The sequence below is a fragment of the Amia ocellicauda genome, chromosome 19 (genome assembly GCF_036373705.1).
Source record: "Amia ocellicauda isolate fAmiCal2 chromosome 19, fAmiCal2.hap1, whole genome shotgun sequence".
NCBI classification, from domain to species: domain Eukaryota; kingdom Metazoa; phylum Chordata; class Actinopteri; order Amiiformes; family Amiidae; genus Amia; species Amia ocellicauda.
The window spans coordinates 22,548,474-22,571,063 of NC_089868.1; the positions used below are offsets into that span (position 1 = coordinate 22,548,474).

Sequence of the window (22,590 nt, forward strand, 5' to 3'; positions counted from 1 at the left end):
ATACTATTTATTATTTCCTTACATTTACATTCCAGCAGTTTGTCCACTGACTCAGACCATACCGAAACTTCTTCAAGAGGGTCCCTAGGAAAACAACAACATCTACCCTTGAAAATAGCATTGAGATCTTTTACTTGTGAAGTCTTCACAAATATGTTTTGCTCCAAATTAATCCCTAATTGGCACATGACTGTGAAAAAAACGGATCAAAAAAGCAAATATAGCTAATGCGTTATAGTGCTTATGGTTATTAAAACCAATACATATAAACAGATACATTATTTCTTATGAGTGATATACAAAACATTGCTGACCACTTCAGCTAGGAAGATATTTATTCTAACTCTTGATACAATTCAAAAATGGATAGAATTTATATAGAAATGTAAACCAAAACAGTGCCTTCAATTAATCAATTAAGTTGTAACTGTAGGTGATATTTTTCCTAACGTAGAATTTGAACAGAAACTCACTTTATTGCCATGACTGTTGCCTTTGTCCTTTCTCTCAGTATTGTTCCTGTAGATCCAAACTGGTACTTAATTGTGCAGAGTCAAAAGCACTGACTGAACTTGTTTGTGCTGCAGAAGGAAGACATTGAAATTAGTATGCAAACTAGGACAGATTTGTTAACCACTGTGATCCTTTCATTTTCCCCCATTACTTATCATCAGCTTTGATTTTAATACATGATGTATTGTTCAAGCAAGGGATGCCACCTGTACCTTAAAATGATTCAGACGACTCTTTATACTCCGAGACACCAGGCTTATAGAGGAGAAACCAATCCGTCAATATGTAGGCTAATTAAGTGATTACACGTCTGCCACACTCAGATATACAGACATCACTTTATTAAGGTATTTCAAATGTGTATACTCTATTTATTTTGCTTCGGTGTTGTTAACTTAATTAGAAAAAAAAAAAAAACAGTAGAGAATAGTTTTCATCAATATTTATTGTAGAAAATGGTGCCATTACTTTAAAAGGGAAAACTACAACTCATTGAAATTGTCTTTCATAGTCATTAAAAACTAGTTGCACGTATTCCATGGAAACAGTATAGCTGTCGATAACCTGACAGAAGTTGACTTGAAAATGGTTTAATTGAACAAGTTTCTAGTAAAACAGCACATCCTAATTAGGCTGGGCTCATTAGCTGATTAAAACAGGAATATCTACATCTAGATTCCTCCGGTGCTTTATATTTCACGTAGTTTATTTGTAGTTATGAGGAATATTGCAATAAATTTACATAACATTTACAACAATGGGTGCCCAAAAGGTAATTCTGTTCTAACCAAAGGGTTTCACTGACAGGTTAACTAAAACATCGCTGCTAAATGTTGGCCACACTGTGCCCTTGTTTTACACTTCAATGAGTTTAAACCCCCAAATTAATTATATAGTTTTAATATGTTATTTTGCCCCCAGGGGGAATTAAATGAGAATGTTTTATTGGAGTTAAGTTTCAATGTCAGGATATAGGATGTTCACCATTGAAAGTGAGCAGGGGAATGTGATATGCGACCCAATGACTGTTTATTTACCAACAGTAAAGTACTGACCACGTCCTGGTTAGTGGTTGGAAAGGGACCCAATCCCTTTGTCCACCTGAAATCAATCATTCATACGGTTTTGAGATAAAGAATATGAAATTATAAAAGCCAAGGTGTGTTGTTTTCTATATCTCTAATTTATTTGATTGATTGACAGGTGGACTAGGGCGTGGACAGGTGGCGTCTCCTCTCTCGAACCTGAGAAAAGGGGATCTTTAGCGACCACCCATCAACATCAACAGCTGCACATGGAAAACTGCTTCAATTTCAAATCCTGGAAAAGCCCAAGCATCTGAATCTCAGTGTCAGGTCTGATCACTAAACATTTTGCATGTAAACTCTGTGGATGTAACCCAATATTTGTAAGACAAAAAAAAAGTGAATCAAAAAGTTATTTAAATAAGATTAAACAGTTCAAAGGGAACCTTATCTCTACAAATACGACTAAACAGATTTCCACATTCTAGGATTAAGGTGCATTTGCTTAACACTGCAGTAAAGCAAGACCCACACTCATTAATGCTATGTTATGCATCAATAAGCATAAGTCTTTAGTTTTCCTGGCTGATAATCCCCCCATAATACAGGCATTTAATTCCATGCCAACATATTAAAAAGTAAACTAATACTTTCTATAAATATTTAATCAAGACTTAATGCCTTTTAAAGACTGGCACATTCAATTGCTCAAGTTAACCCATTCTGATATGTATATGTTTATTTAAAATATACATTTATTACATGGCTTTACAAACAATATCCCCAAACACACCTGGGCAAACACACTCAAATGATTCCATGTTACTTGCTATCTGATTGGAAAGCAAACAAAACACAAAAACTCATTAGTAGGCATTTAAAATGTTCACTGGAACAGCAAAAAACAACACAAACAAAACCAGAAAAAACAAGCCATTGTTGATAATCCAATACCTAACGCTGTGTATATATACAGCTCTAGAAAAAATTAAGAGACCACTTAACATTGATTTCTGAACTTGGAGTGGTCAATTAATTTTTTCCAGAGCTGGGCATATGCTCCTTCTGAAAACATCCAGGGAAATGTATTTGTTATCAGAAAAAATGATTGAATTCTATGTTTGTGTTGTTGCTGTTGCTAAATTACGTACATTTACATTTTGGTATCGAATTTGCTAACCATGGAAAAAGAACACATACTTACATGCTACAGATATGTTTGTTGGATAAGGTACATGTATCTCTGGAAGATAGATAACTCACAATTCCCAGGATTACAGAATACAGGCGTGCTTATGTACGACTCCTGGTGATGCCTCCCAATTGTGAATGAGCTAAAAGCTACGGGAAATTTTTTGTATGTAGATCGGCACAGACTCGTTGGCAGTGGTTATGGTAGGAAGGTGTGAGGGCAGTGATTGCAAGGGCACACGTCTCATTGCGCAGACACTGAACTTTGAACAGACAGGAAGGGCGTCTGACCACATTCGTGACAAACCCTAAGTCGCAGCATCACTTGGAACGCAGAGGAGCAGGAACCGAGATATACCTGATTCTTGGTAAAAGGGGAAGCTATGGGGATGCTATGGAAATAAACCTTTACAAAGTGCAAATGGTTTTGTGGCCTAAAAGGCAACAAAGGGTCAGACGGATTTTCTCGATGTAATAGCCCTCCCCATTCAAACACAGATCAATTTGTTTTCCCTCACATTTATGGGCACACCCTATATGTAAATGACAGGAGCTTCTGTGAAACACCAGGCTGATCTACATTTGCATCTCAAATGACTGATTCTCTGGGATATGAGATTTCCATAGAGAGTGTGATACAAATGTAAACTTAAGAACTTAATTGATGTGCAGGCCAATGTAAGTGCCTTTTCCTCCTCTATTATTTTATTTTCAGGAGGAGCCGTGAAAAGATATAACTAAACCGTATACTTTTAAGAACACATTTCTCGTCTTTTGTCCTCCAATTATGTATTTATTTATTTAGTGTACTATCTTCATGTTCCCCTAATGGTTGCTCAATGACGTAAACTTTGTGTTGACAAACAGTTGACATACTTCTATGTTTCCACTGTTTAATATTGTTTTTAAATTGTTATAGCTGTGTAATAAGCCTTTTGTTCATTTAATAACTCCTTGAGATTGAAAACAAATGCTTACTCTACTAGTATATGTCACATCAAATCTTAATTGCACTTATTTATTGTTTATATTTCTTAATTTATATTTATTTTCTTGTGGTTTTCATTCAATGATGAATGTGTGAAACATTTTAATAGATTTTTGCACCTAATGTGTTGCTTTATTGGTTGGTGTACGTTCTCCTTTTGTCTGAGCCACAGACTGACAGCCACACCTGTGTTGTTTACCACGTCGGCCGTCTCCCGACTCCAGAGACCCGCACACCTGTTTCCCTTCTCAGTTAGTGGGGGTGCGGGGGATCAAAGGGTAGAGACCCTAGCAGAAAGGAGCAGGCGCATGTATACGGGGCACAGGGCTCAGGGGAAAATGCTGTGCAGAGAGTCTGAGCCACCAAAAGCTAAGGGAAACCTTCTCTTGAAGCTGTTGTTTAGCTCCTTCTGTGCCTCCAAGTATCAGAGTGCAGATGAGAGACTTGACAACAACACAGGACACTTTGGAGATGGGAAGGAACTTTATAGAGTGCTTGTTTTAGTGGTGCATCTCTTGCCCCATTGCTATAGAGAACTGCAGAACCTGGAGAAGGAAGAGAAATATTAGATCAGTACTGTGATGGCATCTAATTGATCTTTCTCTTGGAACTCACTTGTAGGTACCTGAGTGGCACGGCTCCTCCTGGTGGAGATAGAGGTTCTCCTCTGGGTTGGCTTGGCCGTGGACAGTGGGCGAGAGAAATTGATGTATACAGTGGACAAAATTGAGGGCAGCACTGTGGAGTAGTGGTTAGGGCTCTGGACTCATAACTGGAAGGTTGTGGGTTCTGCTGTTGTATCCTTGAGCAAGGAACTTCACTTACATTGCTCCAGTAAAATGCCCAGCTGTATAAATGGGTACAAATGTAACTTGCAAATAATTACAAATAATATAGTGTTAAAACTGAAAGGGCTTAAAAACCTCTGTCTGCATCCCTGAATCCATGGCTTATCTCTGAAATATTGAAAACAAAACCAGCCCTAAAGGATGTAGCAATTAAAACCTGGCCTTGGGTTGAACCTAGAGAATGACTAATTGATCATTAAAGGTGTTGATAGTGTTTGGTAGCTTCAAGTCATTGATAATGTGTGGAAAGGTTTTAATTTCTTATATGGAACAACAGCAAACACAAATACACTCTCTCACACACACATGCATTTATTCTATTTAGAATGCTCAGCTGTCTGACAACATACACTCACCTAAAGGATTATTAGGAACACCATACTAATACTGTGTTTGACCCCCTTTCGCCTTCAGAACTGCCTTAATTCTACATGGCATTGATTCAACAAGGTGCTGAAAGCATTCTTTAGAAATGTTGGCCCATATTGATAGGATAGCATCTTGCAGTTGATGGAGATTTGTGGGATGCACATCCAGGGCACGAAGCTCCCGTTCCACCACATCCCAAAGATGCTCTATTGGGTTGAGATCTGGTGACTGTGGGGGCCAGTTTAGTACAGTGAACTCATTGTCATGTTCAAGAAACCAATTTGAAATGATTCGACCTTTGTGACATGGTGCATTATCCTGCTGGAAGTAGCCATCAGAGGATGGGTACATGGTGGTCATAAAGGGATGGACATGGTCAGAAACAATGCTCAGGTAGGCCGTGGCATTTAAACGATGCCCAATTGGCACTAAGGGGCCTAAAGTGTGCCAAGAAAACATCCCCCACACCATTACACCACCACCACCAGCCTGCACAGTGGTAACAAGGCATGATAGATCCATGTTCTCATTCTGTTTACGCCAAATTCTGACTCTACCATCTGAATGTCTCAACAGAAATGGAGACTCATCAGACCAGGCAACATTTTTCCAGTCTTCAACTGTCCAATTTTGGTGAGCTTGTGCAAATTGTAGCCTCTTTTTCCTATTTGTAGTGGAGATTAGTGGTACCCGGTGTGGTCTTCTGCTGTTGTAGCCCATCCGCCTCAAGGTTGTACGTGTTGTGGCTTCACAAATGCTTTGCTGCATACCTCGGTTGTAACGAGTGGTTATTTCAGTCAAAGTTGCTCTTCTATCAGCTTGAATCAGTCGGCCCATTCTCCTCTGACCTCTAGCATCAACAAGGCATTTTCGCCCACAGGACTGCCGCATACTGGATGTTTTTCCCTTTTCACACCATTCTTTGTAAGCCCTAGAAATGGTTGTGCGTGAAAATCCCAGTAACTGAGCAGATTGTGAAATACTCAGACCGGCCCGTCTGGCACCAACAACCATGCCACGCTCAAAATTGCTTAAATCACCTTTCTTTCCCATTCAGACATTCAGTTTGGAGTTCAGGAGATTGTCTTGACCAGGACCACACCCCTAAATGCATTGAAGCAACTGCCATGTGATTGGTTGGTTAGATAATTGCATTAATGAGAAATTGAACAGGTGTTCCTAATAATCCTTTAGGTGAGTGTATTTGTGTAGTGTATGAGCCAACATACACTGTAACAAAACTCCTGACATGTACTTGTGGCTCACTAATACTGAAAAATCGGTGACATCATAAAAAAATAAACATCACTAATACTGAACAATCTATGACATCATGAAAAATAAACATCACTAATACTGAAAAATCGGTGACATCATAAAAAATAAACATCACTAATACTGAAAAATCTGTGACATCATAAAAAATAAACATCACTAATACTGAATAATCTGTGACATCATCAAAAAATTACGGAAAAATCTGTGACATCATAAAAAGAGGTACTTCAGTATTCACCTTTTGTTCTAACCCTGGATGTATTATTAACAATTAAATAAGAATAAAACAGATAACCTGAACATATGTGTAATGACATTCACTCATCAGGACTGATTTTCAGCTCTATACAGAAACCCTAGGTAAATGACATGTAAAATCCTATTATTTGCATATTCATGGAAAACCCCCACATTAGAAACATGATATTACAGGCGTTGCACTGGGAGAAGGTGACTTTGTGTTACTCTTAATGGGAAATAGAGCAGGTATTGCCCAGAAGCCACCCCAAATGACTGAACTATTTCTCAGCCTGATCTACATTGTGATACATAAATTGTGTTCAATGAGGGGAGAGAGTGTGTGAGAGAGAGTGAAAGAGAGATAAAACACTATCAAGTAAGAGATGATAATTGCTCTTTTTATTTGGAAACATTTGAAAAAAGGGAATTTTGTTGTATCTTTTATCTTTAGTTTTTACAACTATAGATATACATATTTCCCCCTTTGTGTTTGACTGAGAGGTCAGATACTTTCAATAATCATTTTTTTTACTGTGAAAATGTATATTATAAGCAGCCATTCCAAGTGTGACAAAGGTCCAGTGTTTTGCAGGATACTTTTTAACACACTCAGACACAATATGTCAACAAACTTGATGGCATGGCAAGTCCTGCACATTTTGAGCATTGCTTAAAAATGTCTATCATCAAAAATACTTTCATGTGTATATAATCTCCTCTTATGATGAAACAATAAACAAACCCTTGGCTGGCTTCTTCTGTCACTGAAATCTCTCACTCTGTTGCTGTAGACATTTTCTCCCGCCACTGTGTGGAGCTCTATCACTTTCGAGAATATGCAGCATTTTAAAGCACCTCCACTGTTCCGGAGGGATTTATAGACTTCTAGATTTGCAATCTTCACTTAAAATACTGAACAGGGAAATAAATGCCCCTCACATGGCCATACTTTGTTCTAAATAGAGGCCTTTCTTTAAAACCATCTAATGTGCTTCTGAAATGAGGTGACACACCATTTAGTACCATGAGGAAATTATGATACCATGTTATATTCCATTGAATTCAGAATGTGGCATATATTTTTTTACCAATTTTATTTATTCATTTATTTATTTATTTAGTATTTTGTGGTAAACTAGTGGCATTCCCCAGCAGATGGCTTAAAGCAGTGTTTCATGAATTATGTTTATGCAGCTGGTGTTATATCTATGCTTATGAGAATAGCCTCCAATTGCTATTAATTTTATAGATAGTTTAACTACAAACTAAAAACAAGATGAATACAATATATTTATATAAAGTACTCATAATTATTGTAGAGTCATAGAAATAGTCTCTGAAGAGGTGCCAGGGAGTTATTTGTACAATAACTGCAAAGACCAGATTATGAGTCATAATAAATGTGTCTGGAGGTCTACAGGAGGGACAATCAACTCACACCTGCTTGATTGGGTGACTGGTGACTGAGAAGGCTATGCAATATGGGTATCATCAGCTCCTCAAGCCATTGGGCGACCTCACGTACTCTGTGGATGGCGGCATTGTCATCCAGGTAGACAACCCTTAAAAGCAGGAAGGGCATCCTGCAACATGGGGTTTAGATGACCACTTAGTAGCGATTAGTATTGGCCTTGCTTTCTAAGGGAATGAGCACCAATGCCATGCCAGGACAATGTGCCCCACAACATGACAGAGCCACCAGAACCCCTCCCTGCTGGAACCAAGCTCTCAGGGCTGTGGAGTTCATTAGGTCAGCTCCACGTGCATTCGTCTATTTATTAAGAACATGGTGAAGGATGACTCATCTGACCACAGCACATTGTTCAGCTAAAGTACACAGCTGCTCGGTAGTCCCTTGCCTGTGCTCTCTGCACCACTGGCCTGGCAAACGTGCATCGCCAGGTGTGATGAGCGGTCTGCGTGCTGCAACCCGACCATGGGATCCCACCGTGGAGAAAACCTCCACGGATAGGGTTATGATTAAACTGTCTGCTCTTGCCCCAGGCTGGAATTTGCAATCGTATTATCTGCAGTTGCTGGGCTGATTTGCCTTGCGCTTTGAATGAATGCACGGATTTCCCCATCTTGCCGATCTCTTTCCATGCCGAGATCACCTCAGACACCGCTGCTCGTGAAACATCAGCAGGTTGAGGTGCCTTGGTCACATAAGCTCCTGCCAAACATGCCCCAACAATCACCCTTCTTTCAGGTCTTCTCTTGCAGCCATAATTATAGGCAACCAAGCGCATCCAGCATTTTTATACATGACCCTAAGCATGCTGGGATGTCATTTGCTTAATTAACGCATGAGCAATGCCTTAGTGGAAGCCCTTGCTTTCAATATACTTGTTGTCCTTCATTTACCTATGTGATGCAATTTTGTCCACCACCTATATGTTTTTCTCCTTCATGTGTTGCCATTTTTGACGATGTAAGCACTTGATTTTAAATGCATTTTGCAGTCATAAATCAGTATTTTTATATGCATGTGTATGACATCTGGAAGCACAATCTGAATCCTCCAAAAGACCTCGGCTCCTTTCAGAGTTTGTTTATCTCTGAAACGAAGAATTGCAGCACCAGCAGTTCGTCCTGCATTTAACCTGAACAATTACTGTATCAAAGCTCACCTGCCAGAGGGCATAATTTCTCCCACTGTCACTAATATTTTTGTTTCAAGTAATCTGCTTTGCTCCCTACAGGTAAAATTGCTTTGCTTGCCGTATGAACATTTATGATAAAGTAGCAAAAATGATTAGCTTTATAACAAGACCACATTTGTGTAAGGAAGAGAATACAATGGTACAGAGTCTTAATTTCACCATCTTGATTCTACCGCTGGAATAAGGTGCATTCCTTGTCATTTACTAACCAGGAATCGTGATTATAAATATCTGGAGGAAACTGAAATATCAGAATTTTGGATTTTTCTGAAGACAAAAAGTTTGAAAAGATGCATTGAGAAAGAGCCTTAGCAAGTCCTTGCCATGTATCACCTTAAAAACCTATGACTATTCAATAATTCAATACAATAGATCAAGGCTGTATTAAACATTACAGTGCTGATTACAGTATTTCTATAGGGCTGTCATAAGAAAGTTTAAAGGGAATGAAAGCCAGACAAGAAGAGGGCAATTCAAGTCAAAACCTGCATGGGTTAGACTTCTCAAATACTCGTTGTTGTCACCCGAGTTTCTAAAAGGAATAAAGCAATTTTAGCAAGACGGATCTGATTAAACTAGTTCAGACAGGAACTGGTGTGAGGTTCCGTGCTGTTATTGTATTCAGCCTTATTTCTTTCATAAAAAAATGGCAAACTTCTGCTGGTTCAGACAATTCGGCTGCACACACGTATACTAATATTGGTTTGGAGCTATCTTTCAAGTAAAAAATGGGAGGGGTAGGGTTAGGGTTCGATGAGGTATACACGGAAATTGTCTTAACCCCATCCCCTTTTGGGCAGATAACCGGGAATGCATATTCAACCTATCATTTTTATAGTTCAGGAGGGAGAATAACCCCAATTTTGTTGCATTTCCTCATCCAATCCATGCACAAATACAAGCAACAAATCCCCCTTCACAGCATCCAGGCATATTCTAATTGATCCTCTCAAACCACTAAATAGAAAAAGGAAAAGTTCATCATCTTGAATTTGCAGCTGGAAGAAAACTAACCGCATGTGCATCCAGTAGACTCTTACAAAAGAGTCTAATAATAATACACTCTTCGTTTTCAAGGCTGGTGGCACAGTCATTTGAAGCTAAGTGCATTAATAGTATTAGGTACACGTTTTATTCCTGAGAAGGTGACTGTACTGAAACCACTATCTTTTTAACAATTGTATGTTCAGGAGATCGCTGAATCCATCTGATTTTTGAGTTGGCACATGTCTCTTTTACCCCTTTTCTATAATCAAGAAAACTGTTTCAATTCCCTACATCCTCATCTTAATACAATCCATGCTTGATTGACAGTCTTCATAAGGAATTCTTATTTAATCAGTAATGTAATTATGGTATAAACCTCATGGGTCATCCCAAGCAGTCAGGTAACACAGCAGCGATCATGCTCTGAAAGTGAAATAATGTCCTCCACAAACAGCACTAAATATTCTGGAGGTTTCTGTGCTGATGGATTGTTTTAGGTAGGGAAACACTTACAGTTCAATTACAGCATTGGCTAAATTCTCAAATGATTTACTTATGATGAAATGGCATTTATACATCATCGATGTAATCAGCCATCACATTTGCCCAGCGTATGTATTTTCAATATATCTGAGGTTCATGCAGAAATGTTGTCAACAACACTTTTTACACAAGGGTGTGAGTTTGTCATTTTCACTAAATTATGTATCTGCAAAACAAATGCAGATACATTTCGATATTAATTTGAACCTTTCCAAGCCTCACATTTAATTTCAACCAGTAAAGTCTTTTGTTCAATATCTGGACACAAAAACACAGAGCTTCAGATTTAGATCTACTAAAATGACCTCATGACAGATATGTATAGTACTGCAAACAGTGTACCGCAGGGCACCGCAATATGCGAGATATTTTAAGATCGTCTGTGCGTGTAATCTGTGATTGCTATTGTAGTGTGAGGTAAACGACAACTGCTCGGCTGCTATCCTGTCTCATCCTGCCAAACCTGACATATGGCCTCCAATATGTTCGATACAAACCTTATGTTTGTGTATCACCCTTCACTAGAAAGAGATTCCAAAATCAAACTCGTTAAAAGCATGCCATGAATGCAAAATTGTATTCAAAGTGATCAACTTTGTATATAATAGCAAATGCCATGTGTTGGTGAAAACTGCATGGTCTGAGAATAACAACAAATATATTCTACAGGTCAAAGAGGTCATTAGATTTTTTGTCTTTTTAGAATAACATTTCATATTTTTCTAAATTTGTCTTGGCAGATTCAATGGAAACCTAAGCTTTTAGCCATGCCGTTGACATGTGACTTCCAGGCCTTCTCCAATTGGTCCAAAATATTACAATAATGGCAATGTCTTTTATTGCAGTTTTATAAAGTTACTAAACTACTGAAATTACATGATTTTTCTTTAAAGCACAATTACAAATGTAAAGATTGCATTCGAATATGAATACAGTGCTTTGCTGCCACAGTCTTCCAGTAAAATAAAATGTCTTGGTAAAAAAAAAAATGTATATGTGTCATTATTTTCCCCTCTCATATGTGCTAATTAATATGCAAGGCCTATTGCTGTTTTCATTCAATGTAATTATTCATTATTCCTGAAAGCCTAAGCTGACTTGAATTCATCATAATTACCATTTTGTAACCAGTATAAGTTAATTTATATACATATATAGTCAATTCTCAGATATGTACTTTACTGGAATTCAAAAGTAAATGTGTCTTTATTATTATATTAAGAACTATAATGTAATTCACATCAAATTTGCAGCTGACAGGCCTCCATTATATACATTATTATATAAATCATAAAGTGGTTTAAAACGTAGTGGTTACTATGGTATTTCCTGACGTACCATCAGTGAAGCTGCGTTTATGTTAATACGGGGCGCTGAACTGGATTCGGATATCGCAGGGAGCCAAAAAAACAGATATAATTTATAGCTTTGGCCTGAATGCTAGATTTCCCCTGCAATTATGGTTATGTTCTACATTTAGACAATTAATACATGCAAGTTAAACAAACAAACAAAACACCAACAGACTTTTTCCAGTCTTATACAAAGCTGGTGTGTAAAAAAGCTGGTGGTATCTTTTTTAAAGCACGAAATCCAAATAAATGCTACCATAACTGGAAAGAAAAATATTTAAAAAACCTGTATACAATAGAATTCCCTATTGGCATGCATAGTAGCATATCACACAACCTCCCTCAAAAAATGGAAGTGTTATAATACTGTCATCCTGATAAAATAACAGCCAGCATACGGTCCAAACATCTGTGTCCTACTTCAGGCGAGTTTGGAATAATTAGTGCACACCATACTAATGTGTTTTATTGAATTGAACTGTTATGAATGCAAGGATCGCTACTACATCATATTGATTAGTGGTTCTGACATAAACAAGGCCAGGGTTAGAATTGCTGCGGATACTTTTTGTATGTATTGGCATATCTGACACAAAAAGAAAAACATGAACGGTATTAACCCGCATTACAGTAAAACTGCAGGAAACTGAAAGTGCCTCGCTTCATGTGCTCAGTGAGACATGAGACTGCTGAGGATTGACGTCACGACGAGCTTCGAATGGAAACACCCCCATACCCCGTCCCGACCACATCCTGTATACATTAGACTCTCTGGGCTAGACGGTTTGCAGTAAACTGAAGCGTGATCTTTGTCTCAGAGAGAAACGATGACACCTGACATCTATCAGAATTACACATTCGACACAAACAGTCTCCTTGTTCTACTTCCTGTAACATCCAGGGGAAGGATTGTTAATCTGTGTTACGGTTCCCAGGGCACTACACAGTTTAGGCAGGTTTACTGATGATTTTAGCACAAGAGTGTGACATTTACAGATCTAAACAATAACAGGAAATAAATCCTCCCAATGAACACACGTGTGTTTGTGTGTGTTTGTATATAGGATTCTACACTTGTTCCTTTTCCTCCTCAGACTTCATTTTTTCACTCAGTCATTTTCCTCTAGCTGTATTGCATCATAGCATGTCACAAAAGGCCAGATGTGTTAATATATTTCAGCTTTAGAACGCAAACAAGGCACCCAAATGCTCTTAGGATTGTGGGGAACTATTAGATCAAACATTTATGAGGCGTTAGTCAGAATTATATACTTCTATGAAAGCAAACAGTCCAGGGAAGCATTCAAACCTTTCCAAGAACAGTGTGCGGAGGTAAGTCAGCGCGGTACATAAGAACATAAGAACATAAGACAGTGTCCAATCGAGAGGAGGCCATTTGCCCCATCGTGCTCGTTTGGTGTCCATTAATAACTAAGTGATCAAGGATCCTATCCAGTCTGTTTTTGAATGTTCCCAAATTGTCGCTTCAACCACATCGCTGGGTAGCCATTAACAACTGTAGGTAAAAGGAAACAACATCTTCAAAAGTAAAAGCGAAACAAGTAAAGCACTTATCAGAGATGGTCATGTTGGTTTTGTTAAATAAATAAAGTGTAGGTAATGTGCTGAACTATTACAAATGCAAACAGAGTCTCTCCGGTCAGACTCAAGTTCAGAATAAAGATTATGATTATACATTTTGGTTAGTTCATTCTGATGCATGTGTGAAGTGAAGAGTTTGTAATCAAAGTAGGTAGGGAATCCATTTATATAATACAATAAGGCACACCTGCTTAACTTTAAATACTTATCTTTCCCATGTGTGACTCAACTTTGGAGACCCTGCTTTAATACATATAGTTTGATGTTTGTTATGCTATATCCTGACATGAAAGTATTTAGTATGATATTTATTGCCAGAATTGTCAATATGGTAAATTCTGAGATCTATACAGTACCTATTTGCACCTGGCATCATACAATTGCAATAATTCAGGTTGCAGTGTGTGCATCACTTGAAAAGCTATGTGCGAAGGCTGGGCATTTGTTTTAATCATCTAGATCATCGAGAAGGCTGGGAATTATTGCTTCATTGCATTTCGCAGCTGTAGACATATATCCTGTCTGCTCAGTAGCTGCATTTTCCTTTGTAATATTACACTATGCTGCTGACAGCTTGCAAATAATAAAATCAATTTGTTTTTTCCTATGTGTGAAATGTAATCCTGAGAATCTCATCTGAAGAGCCCTGTCCTCCTTCATACATTTTCTCAAGAAACTATGCAACACAAATGGGATTAAAGATGAAGTTACACCAACGTGAAGTTACCCACCTTCCTATTTCAGGAGAATTAACTCCGTAGCATTTCAAAATATATTTCTAAGATCAATGACACAACATATTTTTTAACAGGTCACATCCCTTAAGACATATTCCTTCCCTAGTAATTACATTGTACAACACGAGTGTAAAGATATTTGAAGGATTTATTCATTATTAATATCACATTTTGCTTATATTTACATATGTTGGTAGGGAAATGTACAAACATGATGGAAATGTCATTATAAATTATTAAATAAATCAGTTGCTGAGGCATAAGAATCAATAATTACATTAATAAATTAAGTTAAAGCCACAGGCAAAAACAGCAATGTGAAATGTTAATAAATAGCTGGTAAAGTGTTATTTTGGTTTTGATAGAAGAAAACGCTGAGTTAATCACATGATGATTTGGTCTTTGAAAAGCTTTATCCTGGATGTGCTGCTGATAAACCTACAAAGTTCATTAACCAGATATCAACTACAACCAGATGCCCAGTTCGGTTTCTGCTTCACTCCGGTCATTGAAAACGCACGACCGTGATCTTCTCCGGGACATGCTGGGCGGTGGTAACGTCTTGGTGAGGTTGAAATACATATCAGATTTGAGGAATCTTGGGTAACAGTCCTTTTTCATTAAACTGTAGACTTTGCTCTGTGCCGCCTCGAAACAGGAGTGCGTGGGCTTTAGGATGTTCTGTTTTATTGCCGTCTTTGTGGAAAAGTCAATGTTAATCTGTTAAACCAAAAGAAAATGAAAACCCTTCAGTTAACTGTTCACAAGATGTACAGGCATTAGTGGGGTTAGATTAAAACAGGGCAATTATTCCCCAGATATTGCTCAGTGTTCAATATTAGGAGCTACCAGTTGTGCTTTTGGTGGAATAAATGAAACAATAACTGGAGAAAAACAACAAGAGACTAACACATGGATATAGGAATACAAAAGTGAATATATTCTAATGACATTGTTCTCCAATCAACAGCCATCTATCATAAACTTAAGTGAAGTTTTTGAAACTGCAGTAAAGGTACATACAAAATCTGCAGTCGAGAACATTTATTCCCAAAGAGTCACTTCTTCCTTGCTTATGCAGAAGTGAGTAATGAATATACCTACTGGGCAAATACTGTAACCTGGTCTTCGCATTACCAAACCTCGATGAGTCATTGTCTAGTGTCTAATTGTCTGATTGTTGAAGTGTCTAGTGGAGGTTCATTTAGAAACGTTTGATTTTGTATAGACTGGGTTATCCTCATTCATGACTAATCTGTGCTCTAAATCTTTGTAAGACTTTCCAACAGCCAGATAGCAGACATGGCACACGAGTCTAGGCATTGGATTAGCCACATTATCAGTCTAAAACCACAATTCTGATCATAGCTCAAGAGAGTCCCTAATTGGGTGGCTGTGTGGTTTTGTCAGTGTTTCCATGTGGCGTTACAATTATGTTAACCCTTTCAGCGTTCCCTAACCTTCTTCTTATACACCTAGTATATAATTGTATATTACATTGTAATAGTCGTGTAATACATGTGTTATAAAGAGTGGCAGATTCCATATAGATTTGTTTTTCATATATTTATATTTTTTGTTTGAAAGATCATCACCTCTTTAGGGGCCTCTGTATCAATGTACACTGCGTACATCTTTTTAGCTTTGGAGACCAGTTCAGTGGGTGACTTGATTTTCTTGTATTCCTCACAATCCAACCAGAACTCGATGTTTTCTTCGCTGAACTCGGTCTTCAGGAACGTGGTAAAGGTTTCCAGTCCATCTACAATGGAAGTGAAAAGGACAGAATCAATGTCGAGTGTGCGTGCAAATTGAAACGTCTGATATGATCATGTGCACCGCAGCCGTCTCGGGCTTGAGGAATATGCTTGACAACCTGGATGCAAGTTGAAGTGCCAGGAACAGTCGAGATAATAGTGAGGAAAAATAAGCATACGCAGAAAGAAATTCAAAAGGGCTTTATCTTCATTTTCACTTTGTTCTTGTTAAACCTTTATTGTGTCAAGTAATAGACGGGGATACATGACTCCTGAATTGAGTTTTGAAGTGAACACCCTATTGAGTCAGTGATAAAAAGATGTACAACTCAGATACCTGGCTATATAGGAATTCATTTTTTTATTTCCTTTGCATTTGTCTACATGCATTTCGTGACACGGAGGTTTCCTGATGGGTGGGTTTGGATCATAATCTGATCTTTGCAACAGACAATTTCCCAGGTGTATAAAATGGAATATGAATCAGTGTTTGTCATATGAACAAAAACAATAACATTAGACAAGTTGATTGTGTATCCATTAATGTTCACCGAGACTCATAAAAATTTGAGTGATAGCATGTATGGTCTATAAGGACGACTGGGGTCTGTTTATGAGATATTCTTTTCAGGACTAAACCTCAATTTCATTGCAACATTGTCATTGTAGCAGGAGGATCTACTGAGCACAGATTGATTATGAAACTGTATTTGGCTCTAGATGAGTTTTACAATGGCCATAAAAAACAGTTTTCAATAAATTACAGTTGAAGGATCTGGGTCTGACATTTGCAAATACTTGATTGTAGGTTTTTATGATGTGGATGTTTGACAAATTCATTTGAGAAACTTGAAATAGAAATTAGTTCTATCAGAACTTTAATACGCCATAAATTCTATTAATATGAAGTACAGGTCAAGATCCCTGAAGTAAATACAAATTTGTTGTTTTGCTCAGAGGATAAAATAGGGGGGTACAAAGACCCCTGCAATGTTTAATAGGATTGTAAATGTAACATCTGATTCGTAAAATGAATAAACAGGCTTGCAGTAAAGAATTCGAACCTTTATGATCTAGCATTTCCTCAAAGGACTCCCTCCATTTCAACGCAGCTGCTGGTGTGATGCTGCAATAGACAACAACGCCTGATTAAAACCACATTCATTTGAAACATTTTACCAGTAACAACAGAGTAATAATCCTGAATACAACTGTTATAGTTATGTAGATTCAATTGTTCTACCCCCAGGAGAAACACAGAGTACATGTCTTTCTCAACAAGTGTGGTCAGGCTTACAGTGGCCAACCAGCCACAGCTGTGAATATCTGACCACCCCCCCAGAATCCCCCCCAAGTAAGTCTTTCACTTCCGCAAATTAGAATTTGAGTGTGTGCAACGAATTTGACAAACGCATCCCATATAGCTTTTGAAAAAGTTCAGTCGTTGCAATCTGCAGATAAGTATTCTCTTTTCACCATGGTATAAGAATGCAGGCATTATCTGAAACATTAATTTCATTCATGCTATATAAATAGTTATTCATTTTTTCAGATTTTTAAATGTATTTTTACTTTAAATGTATATCGTGTTCAGAAACAGTGCAGTGCTCCCCGTGTAAGGCATCTCACAAAACAAAATGTATTCTAAGTAACCTCTTGTCAAAATTGCACAAGGGTTTCCCCCGCCACCAACCTTTGGAAAATACTCACCTTTTCGTCGGGTTCTTAGATTCTGGGTTAACATTTTCATGAGATCCTGATTTGGTCAGTAGGAGACTGAGTCTGGTCTTTTTTTCTTTTTCTTTAACCCTAAACATGATGTAAAGAACACAATTTGTTTAATTGTCCTTATCTTTCAACTGGCATATAAAATTTGACTGAGTCCCAGAGAGATATCATAAAGGTGCTGAACAGCAGAACCCCTACTATCTCTGGAACAACGTCAGCGAGTGGTTTAGAGTGGTCTGTACGAGTGCTTACTCTAAGATTGTATATTTAGGCGTAATGGTTAATAAACCAGAAAGTTGCACAGAGCTCAGTGAAAACACTGAAATGAGGAAGAAGCGAGGCCGTGTGGTCAAAGCTTTATGTGGTATTGCAGAAGTTAGTGGTACACGCTATACGTTGAGATCACTTGTGCAGACATGACATTTAGGACATCCAGAACAGAACACAAAATACAGAACAAAAATAATAACGTTTTTTCAGAGTCTGCCTCACATTAAAACATGTAAATGAGCAGCAATTCAAACTGCCATTTAACACAGCTGCATAATACAGGTTTCGAAACATACAAATAAAACATCTTGAGCATTTGCAGTAGTGTAGGTATTACATGTATAATACTTTAGTTTAACTGCAAACTCCCATTGTCAGTGGTACATTGAAAATGCAACTAGTTTTATGCATTTCACGGAAGCAGTACAACAGAGCAGTTTCACTGTGCCATTTTTAACGAAAGACAGGAGATTCACTTCCCCCTTTGAATAAAAAAAATAGATTTAGCAAAGACTTTTAAACAATTCTGTCCACACTTGCCTTGTTACTCGATTGCTCACTGATAAACAAGCTAAAGTATGCCATAAAAAGACTGGAACACATGTGAGCAGTGAGGATCAGACTTTGCTGTAGTTAAAGTATATGGTAGTCTTTTTATAGCTCAGACTTTTAATTTAACGTAATGTGACGGGGAGCAAAATCGTATTACCAGCAGCATATACACAATATGAGCTTCATTACATAAACCAAAAATGTAATTTGTCTATTACTGTACAACTACCAACAATAAATACATTGAAACATCATTCTGACATGACAATAGTGACAATTTAAACGCTTTCAATGTCTGAACAATACAGAAACATTACAAAGTGAAGAGTTCAAGTAAACATGGCAGATCACATTTTAAAATGTAATACATCCTGTTGTTACACTTTATCTCAAATTTGCATATAACTGATGCCTTAGAAACACCCTTTTAACTTTGTAACTGCAATTCGACTACATGAAGCTGATGCACCTGTGTTTTTGTTCAATAAATCAAACAAACAATTTTTATCTTTAGCATTGTTTCTAAACAAAGATCATAATTACAAAATGGTGTATTTAACTCTACCTGGTTTTGTTGTCTTTCTTCCTCAAGACCTGTATATCGCCTGGACTGAGCATTTTGAAATAAGCTTCCTCTTTAGGGGCAGAGAAGTTCAGTTGAGGAAACAAAAACAGAACAATTTCCATGCTCTTCTTGTACATGGGTATCTGTTCTTTCTTCATAGGCTTGTGTATATGTTTTAACCAGCAAATGAAAACTCTTCACTTTTAAAGCCCGATTGGTGCTTGGTTTTCCCCACCCATGATATGACTTCCTTCGCCAGGAAACTGCGGCATTTACAGAATTTTCAGCAGCATAAATTTTCCCATTTATGACATACATAATCTATTGTGCTAAACAGATCAGACTATAATAAAATGCAGCTGAAGGAAATGAAAATATAATCTGCATTTGAGTAGACGTATCAAACATGAAGAATATGTATATTAGTGCTGAGGCAACCCATAAATAGGTATGTGAAGTACAAAGTGTACCGCAATTTTAATTCTCCAATACATTATTGTTTGTTTGTTTCATTTCAAATATGCCATGCGATTAACTAAAATTCTAATGGTTAATATTGCAGTTTAAGTATATGTTATCTTCCATGTGTTCAATCTTTGTTTAGCTGACCTTCACACGGCTATAGAAAATATTACAATTACATAACAATATTGTTTTGACATGGACAGATCACATGCAAAACCAACCTCAATATATGAAAGGTTTTAGACATGTTAGACTTGAAGAACCAGACTTCTCAAAAATGCCAACACCACAGAGTGAGACACCAAACACATCTAGTTTTTCATGACAATTATGGATTGGGGCGACTGCAACCAAATTACAAACCAAAAAATCATAAATTTCAAAAGAAACATTTGGAGGCAGAAAGCATTGTTTCCTGATTATAACTTTGACACTGCACAAAAAAACACTAGATATAAATTAAAGCTCTGACAGGCAGATACAAAATGAAACACCATTGTTAAAAAGTAAAATAAACGGGTGTATTAATATATACGGACAGGCCTATCCTGTCTTCGGAGGCCTTTTACAAAATGTTAACACTTCTGTCCAAGCTGTCACTAGAGCCAAGTCAGTGAACAACATTCGCTGGCTGCATTTTAAACTGCTTTTCCACATTAGAGTTGTCTACGTAAAACAACAAACAAAATGGCGTAAGAATATTTGTAATGATTTAAAAATGCACACATTAACTGCGACAATTTCTAACGGGTTGTGTTGTGATTTTCACCCAACAGAAAACTGTTAATTCCTTTATTCATCCTTCATCTGGATTCATATCTGTTTTCATCACTTCAAATGTAATTAACCGACAGGATATCAACCCAATGCATACATACTTGGACTGCGGTGACATGGCGTCCTGCACGAATCCAGTTTCTTTGTGTCTGTCAGTTTTCAAAAAAGGCATTGAAAGCTCGACTGCAAGACTTGTCTGTGGAGTCCCTTCCTCACGCCAGTTTGCTTCTATGCATTTCAGCACTTGCAGAACTGTCCTTAAAGTGCAAGATGACCTTTATTGACTTCCCCTTTTCAGACACACGGAGTCAGAAAGATTTGAAGAGATCCGACGCAAAAACCGTGAAAAATAAAAAACGTTTTTCCTGATCCAGTGCAGCCTGGAGAGGGGATTGCAAAATATAATTTATTGCACTTTATTTTAGCACCCAAGCGTTTTCGACTGATATGCTCGGAGTCGTAATACTTTTCTTCCAGAAGACATTGGTGGTACCGTTAAGAACACACTTATCTTGTGATGAAGTGCCCACAAGCAGTTAATATGACTATTATATAAAGGTAATTTACATTTACACAAGCCATTCTGGATTTGATGTGGATCAAAAAAGTGATGCATGCAGATTAGAGATTTTTACACATTGGTTTATGGTTTTTTTCAAGATATTTCATTGAATATATTGTGATGGACTCATGACTTTAGGCTAACATCGAGATTTAGAGATGTCCTTTTAATTTAATTTCTTTCACATATACAGGGTGACTATGATCCATGGGTGAACAGACACAGTCTATATAGATCTATGAAATGGAAGTTATGGCTGTGTAAAATTTATGACTTAATAAAAAAGAGGTGGAGGCTCATCGTAATATATCACATGCAACTTCCATGAGCAGGATGAGTGTTTGGGTATCTCTTATCTATCATATATTGTCCATTTTGTACCCAGTTGAAGTATTGCATTAGTTGAAAGTCACCTAGAAATATTGCAGACCATCTTCAGTTATAGACCTCTTTATTTTTTTCTTGATCTTTCTTTCCTTCTCTCTTTATTTATGTATTTCATGATGTGACCCCTGGCAGAGATACTGTGTTTTGGTATATTTGCCCTTGAGTAATGCTCCCAAAACCTCACCGAAGATATACAGACTATGAGATCAGGCCATGGGCACTTTAGTAAAGAAATAGACAGCAATAATTAAAGAAACATGAAGAGCTGAGGGGAAAACCTGATTCAAGAGAAGGAGGCAGTGACAGGTATACCACATGGTGAAGTGCCAGAGCAGTTGCAAGGAAGCCTTATAAAGAACCACAACATATTATTAGGCCTCTGTCACATTTCCTATTCTGGTTCTAAATGTTGATAGTGTCACTTAAGAACCAGACCAGGCAAAGCAAGCAAACAAACCAAAACCAAAAAACGTTTTTTTCTAGCTCTGGCTTATAGCTATAGTGGACAGGAAGTAAGCCAACATGTGGGGGGATTTTGGTTATGCTCTGAGTCAATTCGTTTCTTTATTTCTCTCACACACTTTCTCTGTAGTTATTAGAGGGCTTTATATACCGGTACTAATCCGTATGTCTTGGAAAGTGTGTGCACTGCTGTGTAAACCAGCTTAATTATAATTAAAACTAATTCTCGTGTGTATTTCCTCGTTGATTTGAAATGCTCAGTCCAGTAGTCACAGCTTATTATTATTTTGACATGATAGTGATGAAAGATAGATTTTTTTGTACAATGTATTATATAAACATGGCCCATCCCACTACATCCAAAATGCATCCCGTTATTTCTGATAACTAGGCCATTACATTTATCTCGATTTGTTTTTGTAAACTGTAATTAATTTGACATCCTACAGGTGTCTGTGCAGGCAATCCAGTCTGTCGCTGAACAAGTGGTTATAAAGTAATTGACCCATTAAGCTCGGACTAATTGTAAAAAGAAACAATTGTAATAGTTGTGCCCATTCAATAAATTGACACGGTTACAAAAGGTTGAGACTGGAGCTTATTGTACGCCACGATTAAAGGCACAGTGATAATAATAAATAATAATAACGGGAAAATAAATTTCTGCGGACACTAGTGTGTTATTCTTTCTCAATAATTGGATATGTAATACATAAATGCAAAAATAAA

At 37.4% G+C, this 22,590-nt stretch overlaps 1 protein-coding gene across 2 annotated transcripts; it reads right to left on the reverse strand.

Annotated features, from left to right (window-relative positions):
* Positions 1-14,466: 14,466 nt before the first annotated feature.
* LOC136714675 (regulator of G-protein signaling 18) lies at positions 14,467-20,685 on the reverse strand. Of its 2 annotated transcripts, none has more exons than XM_066692278.1 (5): positions 20,552-20,685; positions 17,804-17,902; positions 17,158-17,219; positions 15,932-16,098; positions 14,467-15,056 (listed from the first exon to the last, which is right to left on the reverse strand). In XM_066692278.1, exons 1-5 carry the CDS (start codon positions 20,620-20,622, stop codon positions 14,802-14,804), a joined length of 654 nt encoding a protein of 217 aa, XP_066548375.1. In that variant the 5' UTR covers positions 20,623-20,685; the 3' UTR covers positions 14,467-14,801. The 2 variants fall into 2 exon arrangements, with proteins under 2 accessions (XP_066548375.1, XP_066548374.1); XM_066692277.1 differs by lacking the exon at positions 20,552-20,685 and adding an exon at positions 19,209-19,579.
* Positions 20,686-22,590: the final 1,905 nt, after the last annotated feature.

What these genes read in the sequence shown, in the direction of transcription:
- LOC136714675 (XM_066692277.1), bottom strand. Translation starts at nt 19,366, where the DNA reads ATGAAGAAAGAACAGATACCCATGTACAAGAAGAGCATGGAAATTGTT. An exon ending in AAGAAAGACAACAAAACCAG is followed by an intron (nt 17,903 to 19,208) that starts GTAGAGTTAAAT and finishes CATCATGTTTAG; the next exon opens with GGTTAAAGAAAAAGAAAAAA. An exon ending in GGAAATGCTAGATCATAAAG is followed by an intron (nt 16,099 to 17,157) that starts GTTCGAATTCTT and finishes CTTCCATTGTAG; the next exon opens with ATGGACTGGAAACCTTTACC.